Below are 19,602 nucleotides of genomic sequence, written 5' to 3'. Positions count from 1 at the left end.
AATGAAATGGTGGCTGTTCAGTTTTTTCTCCCATTGATTGGATTGGGAGATGCTTCTTTTGAGCAAGCCTTTTATCCCAATCAACAAATGTGACTTTAACTACAACAAAACCATAGGATGGATTACATAGTCCAGCTTAAATGAAAAGAAAAAAAAGTCTTTTTTTCTTCAAATGGGTAGTTAAGGGTGTAACAGGTTCCCTTGGCCTGGCTGGTCTCCATCAAAGTCATCTCCAAATTTCTGACTCAGATATCTAGACTGCGCTGCGTCTCATAGTCCTGTCACGCTCCCATATTCATTGCCTTGTCGCTGGTTAAGCGTTCCAACAGATGGCAGTCTACCACCAGAGTGAGTTGGAGCATGGAGCAAAACCGGTTTGGTTGATGGCCCCAAGCCAATCAGTATCCATGTACTTCTTCTATATTTACTAATCCGGTCCTGCATTTTAAAGGTGAACATAGAAGGGAGGCCTAAAGCAATGACCAAGGATGCTTTCACTGATGTCATGAACTCCAATAAAACCAACTCCATGATGCAGGGTAAAGCTGCCTACATCAACTACATCCAAGATTGTCCACTGTTAAATTCTAGTCATCCATTGGCTCTTGATCTCACAACCAGCATGAGGATTTGTGGGAGTGTTAAATCTCATCATCTCTTAACACTTGATCCCACGGCCAGCATGGGGATCCGTGGGAGGCTCACCTGGATCATGCCAATATCCTTCCATATTTGGTGGCTGATTTAGGAAGGATTATGTATGATTCTATAATTACTTATTTCTTTATTAAAATATCTTGTATAGATCTATAAATAGAGATAGTTTTGGAAAATAAACTAAAGCATTTTTGCTCTCCAATTATTTTAACATGGTATTAGAGACTTTATTGTCGTTGCCGAAATTCAGAGTTTTTTTTTCCTACTGTCGTTTCTTCATTGCCGGCTATATATTAACTAAAATTTTTTTAATTACAAATTCATATTATTACTTAATTATTACATTCTTATTACATCAATTTTTTATTCAAATAATTTTAATATTAATTACATCATCTGATTCAAATCCTGGTTCAACCCCGACCAAACCATTAAACCTTAAACCTCTCATTTTTCTTGTTCAATGTCTGGTCTAGACCTCACAACAATGGTCATAATGACCAATTATGGCTGAATAAAGGTGGGTTAATTACTTTAACAAAATAAGTTAGCATTTCTTATAACATGATTTATTTAAAAATAACAAAAAACTAACAAACCAATGGGTATTTAAAGGGTACACTAGTAAATATAAGTGGAGCATGCAAGATGCACAATCAGATCAAGAATAGGATAGTGGGCAAGATCGTTAAGTAATGCCACGTCCTGCAATATGCAAAAGGTTTTCTTTAAGCAAGGCTTTTGAAGGAAACTAGTGAAAGCTTTTTCACCTGTTACACGAAGCATTGCATCATTAGAAACAGAAAAAAAAAAAAAACATAAGTAATAAAAATTAGAACCTTCTATTTTTTCTTCGGCAATTCTCTTGTCAGAATTGGTGGCATCCATTAGCGATGAGTTTGGATCAGCATCTAACCCATTATGAAAGATACTGCTGCAATTCAGAATAGTAGCAAAACAAGACAGATTTGAGTAAATGTAAAATTAACAACCTTCATGTTTTTCTTCGGTAATTATCGAATCAGGATTGGCTGCATCTCCAAGTGAAATTCTTGGAACATCTAAAGCATTAAGCAAATATTAATAGCATCATCAAATTAAAAATTTGTAATAGAGCTAGAGTAAATGTAAGGTTCGAGTAAAATTAAATCCAAGAACCTTCACGTTTGTCTTCAAAAATTATCTGTTTTGTAGCGTCTATAACGCTTGTTTTAAGACTCTGAATGCCACCTAAGGTCAATAAGAAAGCATTTTCATTATCATAAACCAGGAATAATGAAATAAGCCTCCATGTGCATTGACCTCAAAACAAAATGTCATACAAGAGAGATTTAGGCTTAGATCTGGGAACACTGAAAAAAAATTAATCTCATACTATTGTCCATAGTTGCGTTGAAACAATACTAACAAAGGACTAAAAAATAATGAAATGCTTTCCCATTTTGATAACAAAATAGAATCGAATAGATTAGTGAAACTACAAATTACCATAGCTTAACATTTAGTGAGAATGAAGCTCATAGAAGTACTTTTGACAAGATCCAGTTGCATGAGCTAAACCTAAGCCTAGCTGTTAGAGTAACTGTCCATATATAGTTGTGTTGAAATAAGACTTATAAACGGAATAAAAAATAATAATAAAATGCTTTAAGGTATTTTCTCATTTTGATAACAAAATTAAAATCAAATAGTTTAGTGAGATTACAAATTATAACAGCAAAACAATTAATGAGAATGAAGCTCAAACAAGTACTGTTGACAATATCCAGTCACAATGCTATACCTAAGCCTAACTGTTAAAGCCATTGTCCATAGTTGTGTGAAATAAAACTTACAAAAGGAATTAAAAATAATGAAATGGTTTGAAATTTTTTTCTCATTTTGATAACAGAATGGTAGCAATAGATAGTGAAATTACAAATTACAACAGCAAAACAATTGGTGAGAATGACGCTCATAGAAATACTTTTGACTAGATCCGGTCACATGAGCTATACCTAAGCCTAGCTGTTAGAGCAAAATTAGAGACAACAGTTAAAACCTTTTATACCAGACACGGCCATCAGAATCTCAGAACTATTTTCTAACCAGAAATAGGGAGGTTTGAAGTGGCAAAATTTTAGTACCTTGAACTTCTGCCTTATTTAGTTTCGTAACGTTCTTTGCAGGGACATGTGAATTAGCACCTGAAGCCATCAAGAAAACCTTTTGAATAGTAATAAATTTAGAATGTGTTCTATAACAAAAGTGCTCAACTATACTACAAATACTAACCTTAAACAAGAAAGCCAAATATGTGTAATCAATAAAATGGAAGCATGGATAGTAGCATCAGTATGCATGCATCAATGGATGGATTGCCAATGATTTCAAAACAAAAGAAGATAATTTTCAATTTGAATCATTTCTTATTGCTTCTCATGCACCAAAACATTCCTTCTGATTTTATCTTATCTATCATGGAAACTAAAATGAAGATAGATAAACAATTAGTCCTCCAAAATTCTCAAATATACCTTTTCATACTTCTTATTTGATTGTCCTGCTGAAATTCTTGACTTATTTTCTAATAGATTTCACCAATTTATGCCAGTAATTGGTAAAAATGACAATAACAGCCTACACGCTTTATAAATTACACAATGATCAAATATTGACCGCCTACACTTCTATGGTTAATTGCAATAGGGGCAGGAGGGTTTCGCCGAAGGGTTGCTTTGGAGCGGCTTATGAGCTCTCAAATTTTATCAATAATACCTCCTTGTTGTGATATATATTTTAGAGTAGTATGCTTTAAGAATGACTTGTTAAGCCCCAATAGCACTCATAATCAATAAAATCACCAAAAAGTAACTCATTTCTACTTTGTAGAAAAAGCTAAAAAGAAATACTTATTCCCAAATCTCAACTGAATCCCACACCAAGGGGAACTACTTTTATTCCTAAACTATGGATGGAACAATCTGTGGCCATATAAGAAAACACTCAACACTTCTATCCAAATTTCTTATTTACTGCATTAAAAACATGATCATAATCAACACATTTACTACATAGATCAGAAACTCAACTGTTACCAGCAAGGTCAGTTTCATGAGAAAACCGATTTATCAGCAGAGGAAACTCATCTTCTCATCTTCTAGTTCAAACACAATATTTCCGTCATCTCGGGTTCTCCCTATCTCATGTTCATCCTTTGTTCTGTTTCCCGGATCTACATTTCAGAAGGTATCAAGTGAATTCATGTCAGTCACTAAACCCGAAGTTTTCAACTCCTCATTTTCTATTCATCCCAGCTCCTCAATGTTACACATATTTATGATTTAAATTTCTTATCACCCACAAACAGATGGTCAAACTTAGGCAATTAATAGGAATTTGAGTGATCTATTACTTTATCTGATTAAAGAACGCACATATTAGTGGGCTCCAATACTGGAATTTTTATTGCCTCAGGTTACCTGACGCAACTTTACGTTCGGCATAGGCTAATCAAGCGCCACGTAGCAGACGTGTTTTTGCAGACCCGACCAAGCGAATATTGGGTTAATGGCACGTGCGTTTTTTGAATTTTACGGGCCGGCAAGCGAACCCAAGAAAATCCCAGCGGACTCAAAATATTTGTTTAATTTTCAAATAAAGATCACCGTCTTTCACTTCCGTCATCATTTGCATGGGGTTTATACGAACATTTTCCGGCAACTATTCTTCTTCTTACAAGTTCTAAGCTCTCGGCATTATCAAGTTCGAAGCTCCCCGCATTTCCGGCAACTATTCTTCTTCTTCCAAGATCGAAGTTTTCGAGAAGAAACAATGCCTCAGGTTAGTTCCTTCATTGATAAGCAATGTCTGATCTTATTCTTTCTTTGTAAATGGGGTTTAGGGTTCCTTACAGTCGGAACTGCTCTGTACCGAGCGATTTGGGCAGTTATAAACAGTCGGTACTGCTCGGTATGTTGATCGGTACAGCTCGGTACTGCACTGTTTCATAAACATTAACTCAGTATCGATCAGTACCGAGAGATTTTGGCAGTTTTATACACTCGGTACATCTCGGTATATTGATCGGTACAGCTCGGTAGTGCTCGGTACTGCACTGTTTCATAAACATTAAATCAGTACCGAGCGATTTTGGCAGTTTTATACACTTGGTACAGCTCGGTATGTTGATCGGTACAGCTCGGTAGTGCTCGGTATTGCACTATTTCATAAACATTAAATCAGTACCGAACGATTTTGGCAGTTTTATACACTCGGTATTGGTCGGTACTCATCGCTATTACCTTTATTAATTTCGGTACCGATTGTGTTTAGTATGTAAGATCTAATACTCTGATTCGATTGCTTTGAATAATCGCTAACTGTTATGCAGGGATATACTCCGAAGATTCATTTCAAATGCCGAACTTCGTCTTATAGAGAAGTTTGTAATCAACTTGTTCAGAGATTTGGAGATCCTTTGGTTGAAAGACTGCATCAGTTGCAAATTAGCCAATTCCTCAGGCTTCCTCTTATGCCTCAAAATGTTCCACTGATGTACATGCTGCTAACGAATTGGGATTTGAAGACTCAAAGTTTTATTATTAAAGGACATAGGCTACAATTCACATCTGATGAGGTTGCATTAATCATAAGATTGCCAAATAGAGGTATTATATTTGAGGTTGGTACTGCTAGATCCACTGGAAAAACATCCAATGACATTCGCCATGACATTGAGAGGATGGATAATTCAACCCAGATGGACGATCTTGTCAAAGGATTTGTCCTATACCTATTATCCAACATTTTCTATCCAATGGCGAACTTCCGCATTCCATCATCTATACTGGAACTTGTCAAAAATGTAGATAGTTTTATAACGTACAACTGGCCAGAATCAATAAGGAGTTTCCTAGTAAATGAATTCAACAATGTTGCTTCTAAACAAGCTAAGGGTTCTGCACTTGGTTATGTAAATGGTTTCGTCATGATTGTAATTGTGAGTATTGTTATTTTATTCAAAGGATCATAGCTAATATCCAATTGCTATAACAAAGTTAAATTGATTTCTCTTGGCAGATTTGGTTTCTTGAACATACAATCATTCATGAGGTGGTGGATGAACTATCCCGGCCACGTTTTACTCGTTGGGATGATAATTTTATGTACAATGAAAAAGATGTAAATAGTATATTTGATGACCTTCAGGATCATGAGGTACCTTCAATACATTTTTTCGTTTAAAGCTCTGCAAAATTGATATGTTTTTATGTTTAACATTCGATAAAAATTTGAAATAACAGATTCTCCCGCATTTAAGAGGAATAACAGATGATGAGAAGGTTTTATAACACAGACCTTCAAATATTTCATCTAGTCTATCTCCACATAGTCCTGGCAGTCCAGTGAAGGTACCAAGTCCACTCAGGGTACCAAGTCCCATTCGGGTGGCTAGCCCACCTATACATCATTCATCTCCACATACACAAGCTAGTCCAATTAGGCAACAAAGTCCGATCAGGGTGGCAAGCCTAACTAAAATTGATTCTTCTGAGCATACATACTCCCCCAGAATCAAGGCCAATAAGAGATGAAACAAACATCAGGATATTAAATCAAGCTATTTACAAGCTTTTTAACAAAAACAAATATATGAAGAAAAAAGTTGCTTCGGTGGAAGCAACAAATACATTACTTGTAAATCGTTTATTGAACTTGGAGCAGTGTATAGTGGAGTTGAAAGCAGAGAATTATGATTTGAAAGAGGAGATCAACAGAAAAGACCGTGTTATGTTGCGGTTCTTCAAAGATCAATTCCCTTCATATATTAAAACTTACAAGAAAGAAATGTCCGCTGAATCTTCCTCATCTGGTACAAAATCTGAGAAAATTGTTTATGAGGAGGCCAGATTGAGTGAAGATGAGGAATTTGATCCATTTGCTGAAACCGGCATAGGAAGAAGAGTTCACCTAAGAAATGATAGAAAGCGAAAAGTTGTTTCAACCCCTTTTACAACCGGTGATAGGAAGAAAAAAACAAAAACAGATTTATCATCCAAAGACAAGTTAAGTGAGACAATTCCCAGTGATGTTCCGTCCCAATCGCCTGAACTTTGTGAAGTTGTTTCACCAGCTCCTACACATATTCCTGAGCCTCAACCAGCTGCTCCTACTTCTCCTGTGACTGTTGCTGAACCACCTTTAACTGGCATTGCAAAAAGAGTTCGAAAGAGAAATGATAGAAAGATAAAAGTTGTATCAACACCATTTACAACGGGTCACAGGAAGAAGATTAAAGTAAATTTGGGTTCCAAAGAGAAGTTTGGTCAATCAATTTCAAGTGATACAACTGCAGTAGCACCTCCTCCAACTGAAACTGATCCAACTTCTACAAGTGAACTAGCACCACCAACTACGACTGAACCGTCTCCAACTACTGAAAAAGAACTTGCACCAGCACCTGATACAACGGCACCAGAACCTGGTCCAACTTCAAGAAGTGAACTTCAAGCGGCACCTGAAACTACTACTAAACCAGCACCAACTACTACGACTGAACCATCTCCAACTACTGAAAAATCTATGATGATTCTAAAGAAATACCATTGAAACCTGCACCTGAATACTTAGATTACCCGGGCAGATCATTACTTAGTGAAGATAAACGGCTGTTTATTGATAATTGCCTGAAACAATTTAAGGATAAGTGAGTAATGATCTTATACCGATGAATACCGAGTAGTATCGAGCTATACTGATCGGTACTACTCGGTATTACATTAAACATACTCGTACTATATGAATACCGAGTAATACTGAGTAGTACCGAGCTATACTGATCGGTACTACTCGGTATTACATTAAACATACTCGGTACAATATGAATACCGAGTAATACCGAGTAGTACCGAGCTATACTGATCGGTACTACTCGGTATTACATTAAACATACTCGGAACTATATCAATACCAAGTAGTATCGCGTGATACCGAGTAGTACCGAGCTTCGGAATATAACAATAGTATTTTTTACTAAGCAATACCGAGTATTGCTATATCAATACCGAGCAATACCGAGTACTACCGAGCTTCGGAATATAACAATAGTATTTTTTACAATCATCTTTTCTAATAAATATTTTTTTGAATTATACAGGAACGACACTATTATCGAAGTCAATTGGACGAATTATTATTGTCAGAGGAACTTGACAATAATCACGTTGATGTGTTTGGTCATTTATTATTCCAGAAAAATGCACTTTGCCCCGGTCTTAATCAACCTTTTCTTGTTGTTTCTAGTTTTCATTGGGTTAGTAATCAATTTTTAATCCTTGTGTTTGGTATTTCTATTTAGTAGACGTAAATAAGTTGGAATTAATCACCACTGTTATCTCTTCTTAACCAGGGATATTACAAACAAGCCAAGGATCTTCGAATTGAGGATGAAGACACAACGAACTTCGTATATAATATAAACAGAACAGTTATTAGGAATGTAAATTTGATCTTGGTTCCTATAATAAACGGTAAACATTGGACCCTTCTAGTATGCAATTTGGGAAAAAAACGATGGGAGTTCTATGATTCATTACTGAAAAAGACACACAAAGCCATACTCCCAAACGTTGTAAGTAAAACCAAAATTTATTTAGTTTTTTTATTTATTAACAAAAATTTATGTTATTTTCATTTTTCTTTTCCAGATTTCTCATTTCTACGAGGATATGAAGACCGCTTTTGACATTAATATAACGAAATGGCAAATCAAGAGATTTAGAAACGTGCCAACACAAGATAACAACGTTGATTGCGGCATGTTTGTTTGTAAATATATGGAAGTTGTAATACAACAAGAACCTGTTCAATGGTATCTTTATAAGAACTGGCAATCTAATATGCCACTATTCATGGCTGAATTAGCATATGCCATATTATGTACAAAAATTCAATAGATTTTGAAATAAATTTTCTTTTTCCATGTATATTTCTTGTGCATTTTTAATTACAACTAAATGGTACCGAGTGCTAAGGAATAATACCGAGCTATGGCTACTAATCATTAAGCAGTACCGAGCAATATGTAAACAGATAGGGCTGGCTCGGTATTCCACGAAATTTGCTAGGTACAAACCAAAGACCGATCGGTATTGCTTGGTTTTAGCCAAAATTAGCTCGGTACACAATAATTTGGTGGTACCGAGGACTAAGGAGTAATACCGAGCTATGGCTACTGCTCGGTATATGTTCGGTATATGTTCAAATTTGATAGGTACTGCTCGGTATATGTTCAAATTTGCTCATTACCGAGTAAGTTGATAGGTACTGCTCGGAATCTATTGAAATTTGCTTCTAGTATCGAGTTAGTGCATTTCAGTATGGTACGAATACCGAGCAATACAGACTTTTGTTATCAAGTACCGAGTTATTTGATAGGTATTGCTCGGTATATGTTGAACTTTGCTCAGTACAGAGTTAGTGCAGTTCAGTATGGTATGAATACCGAGTAATGAAAAGGAGTAAACCGACCATATTAGAGTAATACTACAAATTTTTACCATTACTACGAAGACCCAAAAAATGTTTAAATATTCAAAATAGAAATATCTATAACATCAGAGATTACATGAATGACGATTGACTACCTGGATCTGGATTTGTAAAGTGTATGATTGTTGGAGGATTCCTCGCTGTTTGTTTTTGTTTTTTGGTCTTCCTTTTCTCCCAGTGATCCTTAAATCTAGCATTTGATACGCCCTTTGGCCTGCACTTCTTGGGATCCTTAATAGTTTCATTACCTGCTCCACAAATTGGTTTGTTCTTTCTGCCAAGCTTGATGGAATGCACTTTTTCAGCCAATGTCCTCAGACCATCTATCACACACAATTCAGCATCCTCATTACCTTCTGCTTCTGTGCTAATTTTATACGCAAAACGGCATATATAATTTCTGAACATCATGTTGGTGGACTCAATAGGTTGGGAAGCATTGATGCCGAGACATTGGATTTTACCACCAGAATATATATCTTTTCGAGCATTGGCAGACCACCTTGGAAGTAAATATTTAATGGGAATATTAACAATATCTAACTGTCTCATAACTCTCATGCAATGAGAATATAATATACCCATCATTTCGAACTTTGCACAGCTGCATTCAATGGTACATTCTATTGAATTAAAATTGACAATCCAATTGTGTGAATCAGTGGAGTTGTCTATGTTCGTTACACAAAACCTTGATAAATCCGATGAGGAATGTTCAATGTTTAATCCACCAAGTCCATGTAAGAACTCCTCTTCAAAAAATAAATACAACTTTCTTGAATAAAATTTTGCAGCTTGCTTTAATATTGGGCTACTTTTCATATATAGCTCTATATCTGTTTGACTACATCTGAATTCTTCATCTTGTTCATTTCGACGTCAAGTCCTCATCACCTTTTCCAAGCCAAGGAAACACTCAGTGATAGTGCTTGTTGGCTTGGAATAACCATGGCATACAGGATTGGTTGACTCACTACGTTGGATTGATAAAATGTCAAGGTTAAAACAATCTTTGTTAAATGCAGTAGACCACTTCTCCTTGATTTTGTAGAGATCATTCAATCATTGATGGCTTTGTAGGCTTCCTTCTGATATCATTTCAGTCCATTTTCTCTCAAATTCCTCCACAGAATCACATTGTTTGAAACAGTAAAAAAATAAGAATTTAACTCTGTTGTTGCTGTTAAAGCACCAAACCTTTGAAGGTGCCTTCTTGTACAGATGCCATTGGCACAATCTATGCCGTGTATTTGGCAATACAATCTCTATTGCCCGGGCCATGGCTTGGTCCTGATAAGTAAAAATTGTAATGGGATGTTTGGTACCCATAATTTTAAGAAATGTTCTAAAAAGCCACGTAAAAGAATCAACAGTCTCATCAGATAAAATGCAACTCCTAATAGAACATTTTGCCAGTGATTATTAATTCCAACAATTGGGGCACAAGCTAAATTATATTTATTCAAATGATAACTTGTATCGAATATAATCACGTCGCCAAAACAGTCATAATCAATTATGCCAAGACCATCTACCCAGAAGAAATTCAACAAACAACCGTCTTCATCAGTTTCGACATCTCATGCAAACATGTTGTCATCAATTGTCCGTTCTTTAAACAACTTGATCAGTGAATTTGTGTCTCCAGTCTCAATCTTGACAATCCTTTCTTTTTAGATGTAGTTATATGCATCCTGCTTCGTGAAGCCCAGATTACCCACACCTCCAACTTCATCAGATAGGTATGTAAATGCATCGACAGCTCTTATCCCTGCTTTTGACATAGATTTCAAAACAGCTGCATTCTCATCACTAATGCTCCTAGCTGACCTAAGCAAATGTTGATCATCTGGCCTAGCTAGTTCGTGATTGTGACTCTCTATAGCTTTATTCACTTGTCAAACCCCATCTTGACTCACAGAAAATCTAACCATGGTTGGACATCCGGTTCTTGTACATGATCTTAGATATTTTAGCTTTGTGCCACTATCAGTCTCCTTCTTGAAACCAGCTTTAGAACATACAAAATCCTTTGATTTGATTTTCCTTGAATTTGGCCAGAAATGGTGATGATCTTTCCGAACACTGAATCCAGTTGAATGCGCGTACTGGCAATATTTTTCATATGCTTCCAACTCAAAATTGTAAACACCCTATGAAATATTCATACATCCAGTTTAGCTTTATATCTATATATCAATACCGACCTTATACCGAGTTTATACCGAGCTAATATTTATACAATCGGTACAAATGTGCATTACGACTTCTTACCTCGGTATTAGCTCGGTACAAGTGTGCACAGAGTTAATACCAAGCTACTAAAAATAGTACCAATGTTATACCGAGCTATAATAATCAATACCGAGCTTATACCGAGGAAATAAAATGATCGGTTCCATGTATTGATCAGTACTATCTTATACCGAGCGATACTTAACAACTGTAATGATCGGTACTATTACAACCAACGTTTGATCTCTAGAAAGTTGCGTGCAAAAAAATTCATAACAACTTTCACTATCTTGTACCGATCAATACCGAGGTTAGTTAAACACTGTACCTAGTAAAACTAATGGATTTTTATGATTTTACATTGATATCCAGTAATGTAACAGTAGAAAGAAAAAAAATCCTAATAATAAAGCTAATGACTTACTTGTATTAAATCAGAAAAAGCTTGATCAAAGCTTAACGTGGGATTTTCCTCGAAATCAACGAAGTCGTCCGAAGGCAAACCTACATTCGATTCTTCCATCTCCTCAAACACTTCACGATATCTTTACGTGAGGTATATGTGAATTATATGAACCCTAAAGACTGTATAACATCTTAGGTTTAATACCTCAGGTTATTATACCAGAGGTAAAAGCCGCATACTTTCTTAGTTTTCCCGCCCAATTCATATACAATGCGACGAAACTTAAAAAAAGTGCTAAAGCGTATGGGTTGCGTCGGGTCGGGTTACGGGTAAAGGCAGCTACCAGGTGTTGCGTTTTTAAGCTCTACCGACGCAGCGTTGCGTCAGGTAACCTGAGGCAATAAAAATTCCCAATACTGACTCAATCTGCATATAATTCATTTGGTAATAGGTCTTATGGGCATGAGTACATCTAAACTTATCACAGATTATTAAATTAGAAAACACAGATATTTTTTAACTTCATATTGAATCTACATCAAGTAGCTTTGCACAATTATTTGCGAAAAATATGCATGATAAAGATAAATACATTTGTTGGAAACTAACAATTAACCATAAAAAAAGAATCATATTGTCAAACATGAGTCATCAGGAATTCAAATCAAATAATAAGGTGATGGTGCATCTAAATCAAAAAGATGTATAACAAATTGGGACGAAATTTTATAAATTGGAAATCCGTGACAATGCTAATATCAGTTTGATATTTAATCAGATTTGACTTTATTTCATGAACATAGTGTCGGTACTATTGATTTTTCTCTCCTTCATCTCCTCCTAAATTTACACACACACATTAACAAATAGGCCTGCTTAGCTCGTTGCTGAAGCTATTATGGATAATGAGATAGTATCACTATTGATGGTGGATGTAAGACTTTACTCATACAATGTCATGACAAACTTACTTGTGATGACTCATGGATCACACTACAAGAAGCACAATAATTTATGCTCATATTTACTAGGTGAATAACAAATGCTTAATTCATCAGAATAAAATTTTTTCAAAGAAGACTAATTTGATGGAAATATAGAAGTGTACACTTGTCAAATGCATTCGAAGTGACGAGCATTATGAATTTTACATTGTATTTTATTTTTTGTTGGTTATTTTGTTTAAACCATTCCTATGACAATGATTCTCATATGAATAGGATATGTTTTCTTGTATTTTAAGTATTTCGTCAAGACTAGTTCAAAATAGCAAGATTTCAACATAACCCATTAAATTTCAAGTCATTACATCTAGAATTTATATCCAATTCAATAATTAATATGATGAGAATTAGAAGGATAAAAGTTAATGGAATATCGCACCATATTTCTTGTTATTGGTTCCCATACCTTAAAAATCTGCTGGCTCCTTTCCAACTTCCTTTCACTACTTTGATTCCCGCTTCATTGCTTCCCATTGTTATCACCTTTGATTTTGTCAACGAAAACTCGGATTCCCTCATTAATGTTTCCCACTACCCATGTCTTCACTATGTGCTAGTTCCATTGATATTGTTTCTGAGATTTCTTCTTCTGCACTGTCAAATTTGACTTCTTCCTTCCCACCTAAATTTTCTTCATAGTTTTATACCAGCAAATTCCATAGATCTTCCACAAATAGTGAGCTTTCTCTCACTCTTAACAATAGATGCATATAACATGGTTTAATCACTATAAAACATGGTGTCAATATGCAATTGATGTGTGATTCTTCTTTGTATTTCATATACACTAAATCATTTCTCCAACTATTATTACATATTTGCAACTTGAACATCTAACTCCTCACTAGGGAAAGAATAAATCCGTTAATGAAGATTACGAAGATGCATTTAGAATTATTTGATTACAAGACCTTACTACAAAGTGCATCAACGCCATACAAAATCATGAGTTTTGTTTTCATATAGTTGGCACTGCTTTTTAAGACTTATGATACAGCCAGAAACTAAAAATAATAATATTTGTTGCTCACATCACAAACTACACATTACGTTTTCCTTCAAAACTACTTTAAGTGAGATTTAACCATGATTTCACTTAAAGCTTTTTACGCAATTCTTGGGGGCAAGTAAATCTTATGATTGTGTTAGAACCATTTTTTGTCCTTTTAAGGTTTTAATGAATTTGATTAGTGAGGGGAGGTGAGGTGGTGTCAATCCAAGGCATTTATCTTGTAATATCCAAAGACCCATTTTTTTTCAGGTATGCGCTTATATTGTGTGAAGCTTTGATTAGTAGCTAATAGCTATTTATTTAAATAAAAGGATTAATTAAGGATCAATTAAATAGTGGAATTAAAATAATTAACTGAGTTTTTAATTAGCAGCCGAATAGATGCTTTGGGGAGGAAACTATTGGAAGTCGGTTGTAGAGTGGGACCCACTCTTTTATCCATCTCTGGAAATCATTCCTAGGAAACTGCCGCTGGTTCAGTAAAGAAATCAGAGAAATCCTGTAACAAAGTTCGGCACAGTGGTTCCGTTACTGTAGCAAGAGGCGGAGAGTTGGCTTGGAAGTCATAGCATGGAATTACTGTAGTGAAGTTCAGAACTCCCTTGGCAGCATTCCTGCAGTGAAGTGCTACACTTTGAGGAAGGAGTTGGGTAATATTTCCTATAGAAAGATGTTCAAAACATTGATGAAAGAGTTTTGCAGCAAAAATGCTGAAGGGAAATGGTTGAATTGATAGTGCAAGAGGATTTCAACGCTATTGACCGGAAGAGAAGTCAATAAAAGTAGTGTAATTCGGATTTATGTGCAGCGAAGTGCTTGTGGAGAAGATATTGTTAGGTATGTAAACTTGCGCAAGAATTTATAAGATTTAAATATGATTAATATAGAACTATATGATGAAGTGTAAGTTGATGTAAGTTTTCAAACTAATGATTGAAGCAGTGAAGGAAAATTAAGACGTTCGAATTGAAGAGTGACTAAATCTTAGAAGATAGACAAAGGTAAGAATCCTAAATTTCTCTATCTTTTATACTAGTTCAATTCAATAAAGTTCTTATGCAAATCATAATTTAGGGTGATATAGATTATATAGTCTTATGCAAAGAGGAGGCTTTGGAGTGATTTATAATAGAAGAAAAGTAAGAAGTGAAGGTTTGGAAGAAGCAAACCGTCAAGAAGGTAAGTAATGCAAATTAAAGTTTTAAATGTAATTCTTGTTAATTTTACATTGTATATTAGTATTTGAATGAATGCAAGAGAAATATGCATTCCAAGCAATTCTCTGGCTAAAGGATGTTCCTAACTTAGTTTCCATATATGAAAGACCTCTTATATATTTGCATCATGAGACTTTAAAATAAGAGTTCTTATGTTTCATTAAAGATTTTACTAGTTGGAAATATTTTGGAAAGAATCTCCATTCTTACGATATGATACACTATTTCATTATACAAATGAGTAGCATATAAAGATCTTTATGAATGCCACATTGCAAGTATGAGTTATGTTATAAAAGTATATTGAATATCAATTTAACATAAAGTTTGGCTATATGTATATGATGTATGATTTACAAGGATAGTTGGGACAAAAGGGTTCCCAAATATGTAACTACCTTGTAAGTGGGGCAAAAGGGACCCCAAAAGAAATGATACCTGCATAGCAGGCGGGGCAAAAGGGACCCCTAAAGAGGCAAAAGGGACCTCTATGAAATTCAATGGCGATAACATCCTCATCTTTACACCCATCCACTTATAATATTATGCTTTCTCTTTTTAATGGCCAACATTTTCACCATAAAGCTTGCAGGTCTCACCACCATCTTATAGAATTTTCCCTTAAGTTGTGGGGGACTTTCTTCAATACAAGAAGCCGGATGCATTCCTCCACTTCACCACCCAACTTTGATTCTTAGCTAAATTCCATCTATTTTCCATCACTCTTGAAAATAGCCCAGTATCTAAAAACATGTACTCTTATTAATGACTTGTCACCCCAAAGTCACAATCCTCCACGTAGATCTATACACTAAAATACACTCATATAATTCAGTTTTTAGCATCTACACAAACGAAAACCTTAGACTAAAAGGTTGACCTCCAAATTAAGTTTAACCTTTAACTCCCTCTTTGTCTTATTCAACAGAAGATATATCATCAGCAAAGCTATCACAGGCTACAATCTCTTTGGCATGTCTGTGATACATCCATGGACTAAGCAAAAGATTTGGGCTTAAGGCTAATCGTTGATTTGGCTAATCACAAAAAATAGAAAATACGTGGTCACCACTTGCGTTGTGACAACAGGTTATCATTACATACTATCTAATTGCCTTGAATACAGTGTTATAAGGAGAATGCGGAATCGAGGCGTGTTTTTCTAGCGGAGGGCGAGGCGTAAGCCTAAAACGATTAAAATATAATTATTTAAACTTATAATAATGACAAAATAACAAAATATGTATGTCAATTATGAATTTAAAGATTTGTTTTAAGATAATACGGTCTTGCGGGGTCAAGGGGGCGCTGCCTCCTGGCGGTCTCGACTGCGCCGGTAGGTCGGCGGTGGGTCAAGGGGCAGCGGCTCTCGACAAAATTTCTTATAAGAGTAATTTTAAATTCTACTTGTTTTTCAAGTTCTATAGTTGTTTGTATGGAAAGATACTGGCATGTACCGCTCATCGGTACGAGCGGTACTGGCTCAGGTACCTGAGCATGTGTACTAGTGGGTGAGACATGCAATGATTTTAAGACGTGAATTTGCCATTAAGATGGAGATAAATAATTTGCTTATTGTTTTAAACTCCCATTGCAAAGGAAGACAGCCCATTACTGGCAGTGTTCGAGAGCCAAAGTTGCGAAAGAGGAAGCATGTAAAGTTTAAACGTGGTTCGAACAGGTTAGTGCGGTATTCGAGTTCCGACTTCACCGAAGCGTGCGTACTCAACCCAGCGGTCGACAGGAAGAAAGGTCGTTCCGAGCACGTCTGCGCGGATCGAATTAACTCATTGTGGCGAACAGAAGCAGCTCTCAAAGGGACGAGAGCGGAAGCAGCGGCGCTCGAAGCATAAGGAATTGTTTCTTCTCTGTTGAGCTCCATCGTCCTAATGAGGCGTCGCCTCACGCTGCCTCGGAGCGTTACGCCTCGATGCGTAGCCTCGCTAAAAAAATCGCACGCCTCGTCAAGTAGATGGAGCTTAGCCTCAAGGCGGCCGGGTTAGCGCCTCGAACTGAAGCGCGCTCTGATTCGGAGCTCCCTCGGGCCGCTATTTTTAATCGATGCTTGAATCATAAAAGCCATTTATTGGAATCTTCTTTCTCTAGAACTTTCTTAACGCTTATCTTGGAACTTTAAGTTATTTTCTCTAATAATAAATATCATATGAATAACCCCCTTATTCTCTCTTGCTTCTCCTCAAACCTCTCGTATAAATGTATCTTCCATAGTAGACTGATTAACATGAATCTAAATTGATCTTGAGAACATTAGTATTATGTTGTAACTAGCTCATAACTCTCTCCTAAAGTTTTAAAGCATGCACTTAATTTAATTCCTCTTATTCGCGTCAACAATCTTGCAACTCACCTTTATTCTTAAAATAGAATCAACACTCCTTCCCAATTCATCTGACATCTTTAGTTCTCAAAGAATTAAAAAGTTTAGTAGGCCAAGAATCAGTCATCTCGTTGCATTTTCACATCCTGTGGATATGTCACGGTCAACATGTACAGAATAAAAAAGTTTGGGGGGGGGGGGGGTTGAATTGTGAGATCCATGTTGTGCTTTGGAGATGTATGGGTGAGTGAATTTGATGCCATTATGTTTGTGCATAATCATTATTTATTGAGTCAATTTCAGAAGCCATTTTTGTTTATCTACCACTACTAAACACTGTTCTTGTTGGTAATTTTTTTATAAGTAAGGGCAATGGAGAAGACGAATTATCTATATATTTGTAGTTCATTTTAATGTGAGTTTGGAAGTTGAATCCTTTTAATTGATGGCAATAATCTAGTGGCTAGTTATTCATCAACTTTGCGTTTATTTTGGTATGGTATGCTTATTAAACTATCTTTTACATGCTCAGTCTGTCAGAAAGAGCTCTGAAATTGCAGACTGAGATCCGAACGAGCGAATCATGGAACAGGTTGGCGTAAAGAATATCCTTTTGTGTTTTTACAATTTGTGTGCACAGTTCCTTACATTTTCTCCTCTCTTGGTTTTTTTTTTTCTTTTTTGATGGTTGTGATCTTACATGCTTGTTGCCACTTTTCCTTAATTGGGAGCAAGTTTTTGATTAATTGGAGAGGAAAAAGCTGCTCAAACAACAGAGGATAATGCGTCTCTAGGAAGCGTGCCAGATGTCCTGATTGACATAGAGGCCGAGGCTAATGAAGGTAGTCATCACATTTCTCTTAAGAGAGGCAAAAGGCTTATCATTTCTTTTTTCCATGGTTCAAATTTAGATAGTTTTGGATCTTTTCAAAAGAAATAGTTTCTCTTTTAAGTTTTTATCTACCAGTAGTTAGCTACTTTAAGTATCTATCCTTGGAGGTTCTTATTAATGCAAATGTAAGTATTATAATGACACATCAGTTTTGTTACTCTTAATGCAACTACATGGTCGTTGTAAGACCCTAATCAAACATATGCTCTTCAATCCAAAATGTCTAGATTGTCCTATTTCATACTAAGGATTTGGCACATAGAATTTAACTAAGTTGGATCCAACTAATCTCATAAAATTATGGATAATAAATTCTGTAGATGTTAAATCTTGCAAGCACATTAGCATGAAGCTGAATGAAGTTGGGCTAATTCTATAATGTCTGTTGTGGTATTTTGGTTTCAAATGAATATTATTTGAAGTAACTTAAATGTTTCTTTAACGGAAGGCTATGATGGGACGCAATGTAAGTTGTGACGTTGGTGTTAAAATGAAGTTAGAGGAAGGATGTGGGAACCAATTGGTTAAAACTCAAGTGGGTTGAGGTAGTCATGCTTAACACTTATGGGAAGCAGTCTAGCATGATATCAAAACTATTTTAGTAACAATATAGTTCTTCTAAGTGAGCAATTGACAAATATAAGAAGGTTTGTGGGCTTGTGATAACTCATGTACTTGTCAGGCAGAGATACAGGAATGCAATTCTGCATAGATCATGACACGCCCACACTCTAACCTATACAGTACTGTAAAGTGTTAACAATATCATTATAACATTTCATTATTATCTCTCATTTTGGTGAGTTCATTATGCATATTAATAAAAGATCTATAAACATCATTTGATACAGGAAGCATCTATATTCCCCAAATTTCAGTCACTATCCAAAACTTATACATAGCCACTAATGAAATCCAAACAATCTCAAAGATTACAACATTAACCAGTTTACTACCTCAAGAGTAGATTTCAGCAAATTTAATAAACTTGACTCGATAACTTACAACTGTTAGCACTTGCGCTCACTTTTCTTTTCTTTCTTAACACGCAGTTGAAATCTGGTACACGAGCGGCGGCCTATAGGAAGGTATATGAGCTGTATGGCCGTAGTATCTTATGAAGATAGAAAATTTAGACATAAAAGCCATGAATAAGTATTTATTAGACTAGAGAAACTACAAAAAATGTTTCATTTGACATTACCTGTATGTATACCTTAATGCCATCTGATATCACTTTTCTCATTAAATGTTTGGCTATTCCTTTCATAAAATAAATGTCAATTGAGCCAGGAAAATCTGGCAATTA

General features: G+C 35.6%; 1 protein-coding gene and 1 long non-coding RNA gene across 2 annotated transcripts in view; one reads left to right on the top strand and one right to left on the bottom strand.

Annotated features, from left to right (window-relative positions):
- The window catches only part of LOC110093116 (uncharacterized protein At5g08430), a gene marked incomplete in the record, with an annotated part of 55,024 nt that overhangs the window by 881 nt on the left and 34,541 nt on the right, over positions 1-19,602 (bottom strand). Inside the window, 4 exon segments of the mRNA XM_028699058.1 lie at positions 1,497-1,568; positions 1,650-1,718; positions 1,816-1,887; positions 2,784-2,843. Of these exon segments, the coding sequence (XP_028554891.1) occupies positions 1,497-1,568; positions 1,650-1,718; positions 1,816-1,887; positions 2,784-2,843 (273 nt within the window).
- On the top strand, positions 14,624-15,180 carry LOC110093126. The gene is made up of 3 exons (XR_002302669.2): positions 14,624-14,683; positions 14,789-14,847; positions 14,921-15,180. It is a non-coding gene; the product is annotated as an uncharacterized LOC110093126 (long non-coding RNA).

The sequence above is a fragment of the Dendrobium catenatum genome, unplaced genomic scaffold, assembly GCF_001605985.2.
Source record: "Dendrobium catenatum unplaced genomic scaffold, ASM160598v2 fragScaff_scaffold_1211, whole genome shotgun sequence".
NCBI classification, from domain to species: Eukaryota; Viridiplantae; Streptophyta; class Magnoliopsida; order Asparagales; family Orchidaceae; genus Dendrobium; species Dendrobium catenatum.
The sequence above is the reverse complement of the archived record's forward strand: the minus strand, read 5'-3'. Positions and strand labels throughout refer to the sequence as shown.